The sequence below is a fragment of the Artibeus jamaicensis genome, unplaced genomic scaffold (genome assembly GCF_021234435.1).
Source record: "Artibeus jamaicensis isolate MK-2021 breed Jamaican fruit bat unplaced genomic scaffold, CSHL_Jam_final contig_444, whole genome shotgun sequence".
In the NCBI taxonomy this organism is placed as follows: domain Eukaryota; kingdom Metazoa; phylum Chordata; class Mammalia; order Chiroptera; family Phyllostomidae; genus Artibeus; species Artibeus jamaicensis.
Window position 1 is genome coordinate 223877 of NW_026521831.1, and position 14294 is coordinate 238170.

At 57.5% G+C, this 14294-nt stretch overlaps 1 protein-coding gene across 1 annotated transcript; it reads right to left on the reverse strand.

Moving 5' to 3' along the window:
* Window positions 1-4316: 4316 nt before the first annotated feature.
* On the reverse strand, window positions 4317-13032 carry TEX22 (testis expressed 22). Its single transcript, XM_037132024.2, has 3 exons — window positions 12680-13032; window positions 4789-4899; window positions 4317-4706 (listed from the first exon to the last, which is right to left on the reverse strand). The coding sequence occupies exons 1-3, from the start codon at window positions 12842-12844 to the stop codon at window positions 4527-4529; spliced, it is 456 nt and encodes a 151-aa protein (XP_036987919.2). The 5' UTR covers window positions 12845-13032; the 3' UTR covers window positions 4317-4526.
* Window positions 13033-14294: the final 1262 nt, after the last annotated feature.

Here is a 14294-nt window from a genome sequence, read left to right on the forward strand (position 1 = left end):
TTGCCCGCCTCCCGCCCTGGGACCACCCCATCCCACCTCCTAGCGGGCGGCCTCTGGCCGGAGGAACAGGCTGTGGGCGGCTGCGCTTTTGCTGCCCTCCTGAAGGGCCGCTGAGACTGCGAGTCCGGCAGGCCGGGGGCCCGAGATCCGGGGGTTGGGGTGACAGGGGTGCCATGCCCAGAGGACAGGGGGGGCTGGAGGGGCGCCTGTGTGGTGAGGCACCTGCTGCTCTTCCCACCCCATCAAGTGTGGTGTGGAGTCTGTGGGAGCGGGCAGTTGCCCGAGATCCTAGGAGAGTCCAGTCCACGTGGAGCTGCCAAGACCAGGGTTCCCCACGCCCCAGGGGAGAAAGCTGGAGGCCAAGGGGGTGGCGTCCCAGCCGTGGTGAAGCGCAGGGTTGGGGTGTTGGGGCTCCAGGGAACTGGTCTGAGCAAAACCCAGGGTTACCGCCCTGCCTACTCAGATGGAGCAGGCCTGTGGCTGGAGCAGGGGACGATGTCTAGTTTGGGGACACCGGTGGGACCTGCAGTGCAGCATCCAGGGGGTGGAGCTCAGAGAAGGCCCACAGCTGAGTGCAGGGTGCTTCACGGGGGGGGGGGGGCTCAACTGTGCTGACGGAAGCCAGAAGGGGGTCCACAGAGGGCAATGAGCCGCTGCCTCTCAGAAGCTCAGGCGGGAGGGCAGTGAGGAGGATCCAGGGGGTGGGACCTCGGTTGTGGAGGGAAGGAGTAGGTGGCGGGAGTTCAGGGATGGAGAAGGCGGATGATACTCCAAAGAGGGTTAGAATGCTCCCCTCCCTTCCCACCAGCCTGCACTCACTTCCTGCCAGCGTCTCCTTGGAAAGCAAACCTGCCACATCAAGTCTTCTACCAACAGCTACCAAACTGACTGAAAAGTCAAGACTCCCAGAAAACACCCAGGCGGCTGCTAGGCATGAGAGATAGAGCCTGTCGCTCCCTGCCTCATGAAGCCCTGCTCTGCCACTCCCCCCCGCACACAGGTACCAGAGACCCCTGGGGAGAAGCCCACCATTTCCCTCCATCCAGCAAGGCAGGCAGTCAAGACTGGCTTTCAGTGGGGGGTCAAGGTCTGGGGTCTGAGGAAAGCCACGTGAATTCTAAGCCTCCTCATGAGAGATGAGATGCGCCCCCACAAAGTGGAGCAGCATCGGCTCCCCCTGCGGGCTGCCACCTGCCCCTCTCGGCGGAACAAGGGAGCCCTGGCAACACGGTGCCTGTCACCCACCTCGGAGCCAAGTCAGTCAGCACATGGAGGTATGTTGCGAACAGTAAAAATCTGTCATCCACTTGGTAGCAGAGCAGACAGACTTCAGTCAGAACGGGCGTGAGCGGTAAAGGCCCACCCACACCCACGGTCCAACCACAGGGGGACAGCCCCACAGAGGGCCCTGTGGGGAGCAGGGGCTGGGGGGGCGTCCATCGGACCCGTGCCCCAAATGAGGAGCTCAGCCACTAGAGGACAAAGTCACAGCACTGGAGTGAGATGACGGCCAGGAGACAGTTCCTCAAAGCCACCCTGCAGCCAGATGACATCCAGAAAGCAAGGGGCAGGAGGCGTCCTGGGTGAGACGAAGCTGTTGCACTTCCCTCGAATGCTGTCGCAGGCTCAACAGGAATTCAGGCGCGCTGGGTGGGTGCCTCCAGGGCTGCAGGCTGGTGGGGAGGAGGGCAGAGGGCAGGGTACACGATCTACAGTGCTCTCCCAGGGCCACCGTGAGGATCCTGGTGGCAGCCCATGCAGAGAGGTCAGTACCCTGTGAAGGAGGCCCAGAGGCCACACCCCTGTGCAGGGCCTCAGCCCCCCGGCCACTGGCTTTGCCAGAGGGGAGGGCTCTGGAAGTGCTGGGCTGATGCTGCAGAAGGGTCCCAGGGCGCCAAGGGATGGGGGAGACACAGAGCTGGAGGAGAAGGCCCAGAGCCAGGGCCACTGGAGCCGGGAGAGGGCCAGAGAAGGGCTCCACACCTGCAAGGGGAGCTCCCAGGGCTCACAGAAGCCTGCACGTGAAAGGCCATGACCCGACCCAACAAGACCCGTGTCCCCAAGGGTGAAGATGTGGCAACTGTCAGAAGGAGAACATTGCAAACAAGGACCAAACGCCAGGCCAGCCCGGTGTCCTGAATGCTGGAGGCGGAGCCTGAGAACTGTCCCCGCCAAGTGCCCCAGCTAACAGGCCCCCAGAAGACACAGCCCACCAAGAAATAAAGGTCTTTAAAAATGTAAAAGCCGACCTTGAATCCAGCAGTGAGGATGCAGCCACCACAGACCCTGGGGCCAAGTACGGGGCTGAGCTGGTGCCCGGCTTTTGGGGCCCAGGGGACCCAGGGGGCTCAGGAGGGGAGACACAGCAGCCTCTGCCTCTGCGACTCTGTACAGGGCTCACGGGAAGCAGCACAGCCAGCTCCTCGTGGCTCAAGGCCAGTCAGCCAACATTGTCCCCAACTGAGGGACACCTGTCCCTGTGTGGTTTCTGAGGAGAGCCTTTCCAACGTGGGGCAAGGAAGTGTTCACTCACTTCAGTGACCACATTTTCTCTGGGAAGCCACCCTGATGTGGCAGGAGCAGCCCTGCACGTGTTCTGTCTCTCCTCAGCGCCCCCACACCCCCCCTGACCCCGCCTGGGCCTCAGACACATCTGTGTGGCCTTCACCAAATGCCAGCTGTGGTACCTCAGTGGGCCACCTTTTTAAAACTCTCGTTGGTTGTGGGAGAGTGTTCTTGCAAAGCCGAAAAAAAGCCATTTATTTGGGGGGACACTGAGGGGCCGTGGCTGTCCTGGGGCTGGGCTGAGGGCCCCCTCTCAGCCTGGGTATCTAGAGTGGCCTCTGACCCCTGTTCCACACCAGCCTGATGCCCAGGCACAGACGGGTTCCAGGGCACATGGGCAACCACGTGGCCGCCCTGGGAGCCTGCACCCCGGAGACTGTCCTCCCTGCCGCCAAGGCACCCTGATAGCCATGACTCGGGTGGCCCTGTGAGGCCCAGGGAGGCGCATTACCCTCCTGGAGCTGGGGGAGACCCGCCTGGTGGGGAAGCAGACGTGAAGGGACAGTTCAGAAGAGAGAAGGAATGTGTGGCAACAGCAAGGCAGTGTCCGCTGTCAGTGGGGGCCAGGGCGTCCTGGCCAGGTAGGTGCTGCCTGGCCAGTCTGCTGGGTGGGCCCTTCTCTTAGACGCTCCTCTCTTCCAGGGGCTCCCAGCAGGGGCACCGTTGACATTTGGGGTCTGGTCATCTCAGTTGTCGGGGGGCATCCAGGGCTCTGGGATGCTGAGCAGCACACGTGGCCTCTCCCCAACCAATCAGAGCCCCCGTGGAAGGCACAGTTCCCTCCCCCAAACCTGTGACTGCACTGGGTCACATGGCAAGTGGGTGAGGCTCGCCAACCTGAGAGCCTTAGTGTCCCGGGTGACCCAGTGGACCCAGCAATCACATGGTCCCTAAAAGGAAGAGGAGGCAGGAGACAGAGATGTGACACTCAAAGGAAGCCAGGGGGCGCTATGCTGCCAGCTTGGGAGCTTGAGGAAGGGGCTCCGGGCCCAGGGGTGTGGGCAGCTTCCAGAAGCTGAAAAGGCCAGGGATGGACGGAAGGTCCCCTGCAGCCCCCAGAAAGGAGCCGGGCCTGCTCACAGCCTGACTGTAGCCAGTCACACAGAGACATGAGGTCCCTGGCGATCTGTCAGTGCGGCGGTACCCAGTGTGACAGGCTCTGTGCCAGCCCCACCAACAGGTGGCGCTCCTGCCCCACAAGTTGGGTTGGCCCTGTGTCCCCGCCCCCCCCCCCCCCCCCCCCAAGGAGGCTCCCAGTGCAAGGTCTTACCCCTGAAGTTCCCTGGCTTGGGACACTGTGGTGGGGGGCTGCTGGGGCCCCCTGGAACCAGCTCCTGGTTGGGGACACCTTGTGCAGAGAAGGCCTGAGACCATTCAGGGGGCAGAGGGCTGGCCACACCAGCCTCAGGAGACACCTGAGCAAGACCAGGAAAGCGGCAGGGTGAGCCAGTGGAGCCCTGGGTCCGCAGGTGTGACCCGGAGTCCATCAAAGCCACTCAGCAACAGGAATCCACAGCACTTGTCACCTGGGCCAGGGCAGGGCAGGAGCACCCTCCCGTCCTGCCCTGCTGGCAGCCTGGGCAGGAGTGGGCTGTGGCCCTTGACACCCAACCCCTCGCCATCAGGGGTCTCTGAGCAGGTGGGGTGGGGTCAGATGTCCTCCAAAGCCTTGCCTCCCCCTCCCCCACCCCTTACAACACCTCCCCCAGCTCCAACCACCACCTACCCTAGTGGTCAGTCCCAAGAAATGCACAGGCCTGGAACAAATTTAATTTCAGTGGCTGCGGTGGAGGAAGGGGGCATCTGGCTGTGCGATCCACGAAGGCATCCCGAGCCCAGCAGTCTGGTGGGGTGGAGGCTGGTCATGCCCCACAGGGTGAGGTGTCCGTGAGGAGGGCCCACAGTGGCTTTGCTTCCCCTGGAAAGGTGCTGCAAGACAGGTGGTGGGGGTGGGCGGGCTCTTAGGAGGGCGGCCACCTGGAAGCCTGGGCCCCTGAAGTCACGTTGTGTGTGGAAGGCTCGCCGAGGGCCAGTAGGGCGCGGCCAGGGAAGGTGGAGTGGGCAGGCGGCCTCGGGTGGGGGATGAGCACGTCCTTGTCCACAACCTCGTCCGCCAGCTGGGTCAAGACCCGCAGGAGGTCCTGGGGAGACAGCAGGGTCAGGGGGCGGGGAGGGGGCACCCTGCAACCACCGCCCCCAACACCCCTTGCCCTGTCCCCGCACCGGGCAGTGGGCGCAGACCCCGGCGGAGCCCCGTGTGGCCCGCTGCCTCCGCTCATCAATGCTGAGGCTCCAGTGGCGACTCGGGTACCGGCTCTCCTGTGGTTCGCTCACCTGCGGAGACAGGGCAGCAGTCCATGCCAGCCATGCACCGGGTCCCCGCCCCCACCAGCCCTCTCTCTGCACCCTCCGTGGCGGATGCCGGGCCCCCAGGACCCAGCTCCAGCTCCCACAGCAGCGGACAGAACCTCGCGCAGCTTCGGACAGCAGCTGCGCACCGGACACGCCGGCACCCGCCCGCACCCGCCCTGCTGGGCTGTGCCCTGGGCTCGCAGACAGTAAGACCTCTCAGCCAGGTCTCCTGGTCCAGCCGGTGCCGACGTGGCCTGCAGCTGTGGTGCGCACACTGGGGGCTGGGAGAATGTGCACCCCCAAAAGGCAAGGCCGGAAGGTCGGCTTTGTCTCCCCAAGCCCATCTAAAGTTGACCAGAAAGAGATGAAGGGGAAAACACAACGCAGAGGAAGCCATCAGGACACGAGAACTGGAGGCCACGGCACCACCTGGGAAAGGCCAGAAGTGGGCCGGACCCCGAGGGACCACTGTCTGAATTCTCGCCCCCTCCTGGGAGAAGACCAGCCACTCTCTGGAGTGCCAAGGGGATGACAAGTTTATTTTTACTTTTAAAAATTATTTATTTATTTTTAGAGAGAGGGGAAGGGAGGAAGAGAGGGAGAGAGAGAAACATCAGTGTGTGGTTGCCTCTCATGTGCCCCCTACTGAGGAACCTGGCCCAACCCAGCCAGGTGCCCTGACTGGGAATCGAACTCGCAACCCTTTGGTTCACAGGCTGGTGCTCAATCCACCGAGTAACACCAGCCTGGGTTTTTTGTTGTTGTTGTTTTTAGATTTTTAAAGTACATTTTATTATGTTATTACAGTTGTCCCAATTTCTCCCCCCTCTGCCTAGTACCCCCATTCCCTCCATAAATTCCCTCCTTAATTCATGTCCATGGGCCATACAATTGGCTTTTCCATTTCCTATACTATTCTTAACAAGCCCTGTCTGTTTTATACCTATCCATTATACTTCCTAATCCCTGCACCTTCCCCCCCATTTTCCCTCCCCCCCCCCCCCCGCGCCTGATAACCCTTCAAATGTTCTCCCTATCTATGATTCTGTTCCTGTTCTGCTTGTTTGCTTAGTTTGTTTAGGTTAAATTTTTGATAGCTGTGAATTTATTGCCATTTTGTTCACCATTTTGATCATCTTTTTCTTAAATATGTCCCTTGAACATAACAAGGGCTTGGTGGTGTTGAACTCCTTTAGCTTTACTTTGTTCAGGAAGCACTTTCTCTGCCCTTCCTTCTAAATGATGGCTTTGCTGGGGAGAGAAATCTTGGCTGCAGGTCACTGCCCTTCCTCACTTTGAACACTCCTAGGCCTGCCCGTGAAGGGCTGTCCTGTCCCAGCGTGTCCTCGGGCATGTGGTCAGCTTAAAACTGAGAACAACAGCCACACAGGAAAAATAAAAAGGAAAATATATTTACAAACTCAGGATGCACCATCCAAAATGAACAATGCCATACTTGTTTCATTTTCCCGCAGAAGCAAGGCAGGATTGCTAGGTCCCGCTGCCGAAGTTTGTCCGTGAGCTGAGCACGGACAGGATGGCTCTAGGCCCCATTTTCCAGCCCCTGCCGCCAGCAGGGGGTGCCAGCTCTAACCCACCCCCCCAGCTTTCACCAATACTTGCATCCATGGTGGTTTTTCCTATTGTGATCATTGTGATCAAACACCTTAATCTCATTTACTTCCCTGGCACAATACTTTTCACTGTCCTCCAGGCCACTTGGAACTCCCTCTTTGTGAAAGGTCTGTGCGTTCTAGGGGCCGTCGTGTCCTCCTCACTGTGCCCACGCCGACCTCTGTCTCTCTGGGCCTGGCCCCAGTGCCCCTGCGGGCGTGGAGCAGTGGGGTAGAAAGGGCTCCACTGCCCCAAAAGGTGCTCTTGTGCATCTGTTTTCAGCACAGCCAGCTGGCCCCATGTGCCCCTGGGCATCCAGTCCAGTGGCCAGGCCCCACCGCCAGCGGGTGGGGCCCCAAGAACCTCTCAGAGTCCCTCTCTGTCCCTCCATTGCCTGCATTTGGCACACGGTGCCCTTGGACCCACCTCCTGCTGGGATTTGCTTTCACGTGCCACCATTCCCTGGAGGGTCTTGGTGTCCTCGCTCAAACACGCAGCCAGCAAAGCGCCACAACCAGGGTGCAGACGAGTAGGTTTGCCTCTGCTCAGTGATGAATTGGTCCTTATTTCCTTTTCATGTTTTCTCATTGTGATAAAGACATAAAGTTTACCAATCTTTTTTTTTAGAGTATTTACTTTTAGGCAGAAGGGAAGGAGAAAGACAGAAACATCATTGTGCAGTCACTTCTTGTGCGCCCCCTACTGGGGACCGGACCCACAACCCAGGCATGTGCCCCGACTGGGAATCAAACCTTCAACCCTTTGGTTTGCAGGCTAGCCCTCAATCCACTGAGCCACACCAGCCAGGGTGATGGTGAGCGTATTTTCATGTGCTTGACCATTTATTTATCATTGGAGAAATGTCTAGTCAAGTCTTTTGCCCATTTCTGAAATGTATGATTTTTTAACTATTGTTGAGTTTTTAGAATTCTCTCTATAGTCTGGATATTAATTCCCTATCAAATATGTGATTTGCAAATATTTTTACGGATCCCATGGATTTACTTTTCACTCTGTTGTAATGTCCTGTGATGATCAAAGTTTTTAAGTTTGATTAAGTCCAATTTATCTGCTTTTACTTTTTTTTTTTGTTCATCTGAAACTAATATATCATATTTTGCCACATATAATGCACACTTTTTTGCCCAAATTTTTGAGGAAAAAATAAGACTGTGTATTATACATGGGTAGTGCTAATTCTATATCTATATAAATGTTTTTGTTTTTTTTTATTTTTTTTTAATTTTTATTTTTTTTTAAATTGATTATGCTGTTACAGTTGTTCTATTCCCCCTCCACCCTGCCCCCCCATCCCCACCATTACCCCCCTTTAGTTTATGTCCATGTGTCTCAAGTCCTTTAGGTGCTATATTTCCCATGCTATTCTTGCCCCCCCCATCTATTTTCTATCTACTGTCTATGCTACTTATTTTCTGTACCTTCTCCCCCCATCTCCTCCTCCCACTCCCCTGTTGCTAACCCTCCTTGAGATCTTCATTTCTATATTTCCACTCCTGATCTAGCTGTTCTTTTAGTTTGCTTTCGTTTTAGGTGTGGTTGTTAATAACTGTGAGTTTGTTGTTCTTTCACTGTTCATGTTTCTTTAACTTCTTTTCCTTAGATAAGTCCCTTTAACATTTCATATAATAAGGGCTTGGTGATGATGAACTCCTTGAATTTGGTCTTATCTGAGAAGCACCTTATCTGTCCTTCCATTCTAAATGAAAGTTTTGCTGGATAGAGCAATCTTGGTTGTAGGTCTTTAGATTTCATGACTTGGAATATTTCTTTCCAGCCCCTTCTTGCCTGTAAGGTCTCTTTTGAGAAATCTGCTGACAGTCTGATGGGGACTCCTTTGTAGGTGATTGTCCCCTTAGCTCTTGCTGCTTCTAGGATTCTCTCCTTCATTTTAATTTTGGCTAATGTAATTATGATATGCCTTGGTGTGTTTCTTCTTGAGTCCAACTTTTTTGGTACTCTCTGGGCTTCTTGGATTTCTTGGAAGTCTATTTCCTTTGCCAGATTGGGGAAATTTTCTTTTATTATTTGTTCAAATAATTTTTCCACTGGTGGCTGTGTCTTTCCCCCTTCTGGTACCCCTATAATTCGGATATTGGAGCGTTTAAAGATGTCCTGGAGGTTCCTAAGACTCTCCTCATTTCTTTGAATTCTTGCTCCTTCACTCTTTTCTGTTTGGCCATTATTTGCTTTCTTCTGGTCCACTCCATTGATTTGAGTCCCAGTTTCCTTTTCATCTCTATGGGTTTCCTGTGGAATTCCATTCATTTCCCTTAATTTAGCCTTCATATGTTTCTCTAATTTGTGGCTATAATCAACCAGATCTGTGAGGAAGCTGATAACCAGTGTTTTAAACTGTGCGTCTGAGAGTTTTGCTATTTCTTCGTCGCTTAGATTTATCTCTGGGGCTTTGAGGTCTTCCTGCGACATTTTTGGTCTGTTCTGGCTCTTTAAGTGTGAGAAGGGCGCCTTGGACTCCCAGGTCGCTGGGTTGTGACGCTGTATGTGGGGGCGTGGTCAGAGCGGGGAAATGGCGGCGCCCTCTTTCGCCGCCGCAGCCGGTCCAAGGCCGGTCCAACCACCCACTCCCTCGCTCGCGCACGCAATCAGGCAACCGCAGTCAACACGCTGCACCGCCTCCCCACTGTCTCCTCCGCAGTCGCTCACCCGGTGGGTCGATCGGTCGCTCACCAGGTCCAATCCTGCGTCTGGAACCCGCGTGTCCGGATTCGCGCGTCTGGATTCGCGCGCCCGGGTCCGACCGAGCCCTCCTTTGCAACTCCTCACCAGACGCCGGTTTCGCCCCTTACCGGTCGGGCTGAAGAATTTGTTGTTAGCAGACTTCCGAAAAGTTCAGTTTTCCGTGTTCTGGTTGTGTTTTCTGATGCTAATATTTAGTTGTCCCTAAACTTGGTTGTGTGAGAAGGCACGGCACATCCACCTATACCTCCATCTTGGCGGAAGTCTTGCTTTTACTTTTATTGCCTGTGTGGTGGGTGCCATATCCAAGAAATCATTGCCAAGTCAAATGCCATGAAGCTTTACTCCTATTCTCTTCTAGGACTTCCTATACTTTTTTAGCTCTTCCATTCATGTCTGTGATGCACTTTAAGTTAATTACGTAGCGTGAGGTAAGAGTTCAACTGCATTCTCCTGCTTGTGGATGTCCAGAGTCCCAGCACCATTTGTTGAAAAGCCTGTACTTTCTCCAACAAAGAGCTGTGACTCCCTTTGTGCATATTTTTCCTCTATAGACATGGGTTTTAAAAAGATCTTATTTATTTTTAGAGAGAGGGAGGGAGAAAGGGAGGGGAAGAAACATCCATGTGAGAAACATTTCATACCAGTCAGGGCTGTAGATGGATTGTTTTTCATGTGGTTAAATGTATCCATCTTCTCTTCTGTGGCTTTTTGGCTTTGAGGCTTGGCTAGAAGGGCCGCCCACCCCAGGGTTTCTTCTTGTACTTTTGTGGCATCAATACTTAATTGGAGATGATCGTGATGTTCAGTGAGAAGTATGGCTGCAAACTTCTCCTGGATAGCTGCAGTTGCCCACCACCGTTGATGGAAAAGTGCTGTCCCACACACGCACTGAGAGGCCAGCTTCATCCCACGTCACCTGTCTGCAGGCATTTGGGTCAATGTCTAGATTTTCTACCTGGTTTTGCTGCTCACACATCACGTGCCAGGACCCTCTTGCTTACAAAACTGAAGCTTGAGATAGGAATTCATATCTGCTATGCCTAAGCTAGTCTCAGTTTTCCATCTGAGCAGTTCCCAAATTGGAAAACAAGTTTTGGGACACTTATCTTTCATGACACCGGCCTGGGGACGCCTGGGAGAGCCTCACCCAGAACAGGGAGCCTGTGCTCATCGCTTGGTCTCGGGGGACGCTGCCGGTGTTTAAAGTTCGTCTCAAGGAGGTTCGCCTACTTCCCGGTCAGTGTGTCTCTGCTATCGGACATGCTTCTCTAGTTTGCTCTTCTCCTGGAGTTCATGTTGGCGGAGGCCACTGGCCTCGCGCAGTCACCTTTGCCCTCTTCCTGACCGGTCTGGCGAGGATGGACTCCAGTCCCTCCGCTCCACCAGGCAGGTCCCTGGCCTCCCAGGGTGCCATGCAGCCGCCTCCACAGTTCTTACCACCCTCACCCCTCGTTCAGCTGCAGGGACGCCTGGTCCGAGAGGGCGCAGGTTGCTGAGGGATGGCAGTCCCTCCAGCTTGCTCTTCCCCTAGGCGCTGCGCTCCCCGGCACCAAGCTCACAGTCAAAGGGAGACTGAGAGCCCCAAGGCAGGTGGGCTGGGGTCTGGCGGCTGGCACAGCACCTGTGTCTGCTGCCCCCACCACACAGCCAGTGTGGACCTGCCCACGCTGCCCAGCCCACACCCCCCACTGGGATGTGGCCGCCACCCCGTTGGGCAGCCCTCCTGCCCTCTCTCAGCCCTGAGGTCACTTCAGCAGGCTCACTAGGAAGCCTTGCTCAAAACCTTGGTCAGCCACTGCAGGGGGCTGCAGATCTGCAGACCCTGCACGGGGACCTCTCAAAGCCTGGCCTCTGTGAGCACACGGCCTCCCATGTGAGCAGCCGTGCTACGATGAGCCTTGAAGATGAAGGTGCTCCCTTGGGGCTTGGGCTGGGAAGACACGGGGACAAAGGGAACATTGGGGCTGACTTCTGTCAGCCAGGCGAAGGGCTCCCTGGGAGACGATGCCTGACCAGGGGCCTACCGTGGGGAGGTCTGGAGGAATCGGTCACTCTGAGAAAGACGAGGAGGGAGGGCACCGTGCAGGACAGCCAGAGAGGGCAGCTTGGTGTGTCCTTGATACCACAGCAACCAGCTGACATCCCCCAGGGTGGGAAGGAGGGAAGGGAGACGTCGGGTGGCCAAAGGTCAGAGATGTAAAAGCTGTAGAGACAGACCCCAAACCACACTCTGGGAGCCTGCAAAGAAGGGCCTGCCCTCTCCTGGGTCTCTGCCCTAAGCCTTCTCCTCTGAGCTATCTCCCACTGGGCCTTGCGATCCTGCTTCCTGCTCCTGGCCCTGGCCTCGTTCCCCACCTGCCAGTGGCCCGTGGCCATCTGCCCACTGCTCAGAACTGCTAACAGGGTGTGTGGAGGGTCTGCCCTGCGAGAGTGCCGCCAGGCCCTTCCGTCCTCGCAGGAGAAAGTCTGAGGCCCCACATCTGCCACACACAGGTGACACACTAGTGCATTTACACCCTGGGTTCACTGTCCTGAGGAATCAGCCACGGGGTCTGCCAGTTTGGTTCCCATGCACCCTGGCAGGTACCACACAGGCCCTTGGGCCAGGAACCTGGCTGGGAGGGCACAGGGCGGCCCCCTCGGGCAGCTGGGGAGCCTGCTCTCTCTTCCCTGCCATCTTTTTAGGTCAGCCTGAGACCACGCACACACAAGCAGACTTGTCCGAGCACTCGGGTCTATGGGCTCCCACACACTGAACCTGCTGTATGGCCAGCACCCCGTGCGCCTGGCTTGTCCCCGCCTGATGCGTTGGGCCAGGCTCTGACCCCTACACATGGGGAACCACACAGAAGCCGGGCATCGGGCTTCCTTTGCTCACGAGACATCCCCTGAGGCTGTGCCCCATCCACACTTGTGGCTGCTGCTGTGTGGGAATCACACAGCTGTTGGGAGCACAGAGGCACCTGCCCTTTGCGGCCATCACAAGCAGAGCCTCTAAGAATGACCTCCTCAGACAAGGCCTTCTGTGGACCGCCTGCTGGCCTGGTGGGCAGGACACTGTCCCATCCCCACTGGGAGGGCAGAGCTCCCCGACTGGGCTCCCTGCACTTGGTGCAACCTGCATGGCCCAGGGAACGGGCGCTTGGGGAGAAAGGAGGCAGGCCCCTCTCCCCAGCACGCAGCAGAGGCAGGCAGACCCCCCTCAGTGATGGGAGGCGGGAGGGCTACAAATGCAGCCTAGTGCCCACACACATCGCTCCTGGGAAGAGAACGGATACTCTGGGCCCCCTGTCCCAGAGCCACTTGGGCCCAGGTGCCATCAGCCCCATCCGTCCACGTGCACCTGACCAGCCACTTCCAGAACCAGTGCCTGTGGCTCCTGCAAGGGAGCCCTGGGGTGGCCGAGGCCAGGCTCCCTTCTGCTTACCCAGTCCTGAGTCTCCGGTGCCTGCTGGCTGCTGCTCTGGGGCTTTGGCTGGCCCCAGGTGTTAGTGGGGCTGGGGGAGGGAGAGGCCAGTCTGTGCCCTTGGGGCAGCTGTGGCCCCGACTTCTCCCTAGGGGGATCTGTAAGCAAACACTTCCTGCTGCTCATGTCCTGCTGGTGGCCCGTTGGTCTGTACCTCTGGGCTCTGGGGGAAGGGCCCCAAAGCTACCTGGGTTCCCACAGCTGCCTGAGTCTGTCCCTTTGACAGATGGAAGCAGTGTCAGGCTCTGCTAGGCTCACCTGCTGCCACTAGCCAGACAGTGCTGGATGAGCCCCCCAACTCCTGCTGCCACTTTTGTCCCCAAGGGCCCCCCAGGCTGGAGCAGCCTCGGCACCCTGTCCTGCTCCACCTCCCGCAAGCTGCCCCAGGGGCGCCCCCTCTCCAGGCCCAGGCCTCCCACATGCTGACTGGGTCAGGGGGCCGCACAGCGGGAGTGGAAGGAAACCAGGGAGCGTGTTACAACGGTCAGCAAGAGAGGGATGGGGTGCAGTGGGGTGGGGAGAGATCGGGACACTTCGGTGGGAGGGTCAAAGGGTAGGGGTGGGGCCCACGGACACCCTGGAAGGCCTGAGAGGGCGGAGTCCAGCTCGCAGACCTTCTGCTTCCGCGGCCCGGCCCCACCGCTTCCGCTTCCGCCTTGTGGTGCGCCTGCGCCCCGGCGCCGGGCGGGGCCGGGCGGGCCAGGGGACCGCTACGCGGACTTGTGTCGTCAGTGTCCGTCACCAGGGGCGTCTGTCTGGGGCACGGCACTGCGGCGCCCGGCCTCGCACGCTCGGTCGGTGGGGCCCAGGCCCGTGGGGGCGTCTTCCAGGCCCCACAGCGCCCTCCCCGCGGCGCCAAGGCCCGTTTCCCTGTGGGGAATTTGGGGCGAGATCCGAGCCTGGACAGAAGGGGCTGCTGTGTTCGCCCAGGAATCCCACAGGAGGCGACGGAGGGCCTGGGCTTAAGCCTCCCCAGGTTTATTAGTGTCGCATCAGCACCTTGACATCCTTTGTGTGGTCACACGTGACAGATAAGAATCTGTCCCCTCAAAAGTCTAGTAATAATAGTGCTTGCCATTAAAAAGAACTAGGAAGATAAACACCTGGAGACCACACAATGCTCACTGAATGGGGTGGGGTCTGCGGAAACCTGTAAGGGCCACCCTCACACGGACATGCTCTCCTTCCCCGGCCCACGGAGGGCAGAGGGGTCAAGAAATAGGTGGTCAGGCTGCGGGCCCTTCGGAGCAAGTGGCAGGGTCTTGTCCTAGGACAAGGGCCAGACCCCAAAGGACAGTCTGGTCTTCCCACGTGTGGTGATGGCAGCACAGCACGCCGGGCTGTGGCCACTCGGATCCTGACAGCTGCTCCAGAGGTCCTCTCCTCTGCAGGCTGCGGCCGCAAAACTGCCTCGGGACACTGGCCTTTGATCCCCGAGGAGACAGTGAACCAGGGGACAAACAGGCGTGGCCTGGGCTACAGATGAGGGCACGGTCTGGCCCCCACCTCCCTGGTGCCTGCTGTGGCCCATGGTGACTGGTGGGTTAACCAAGTGCCAACTGCCTGCAGTCACCCC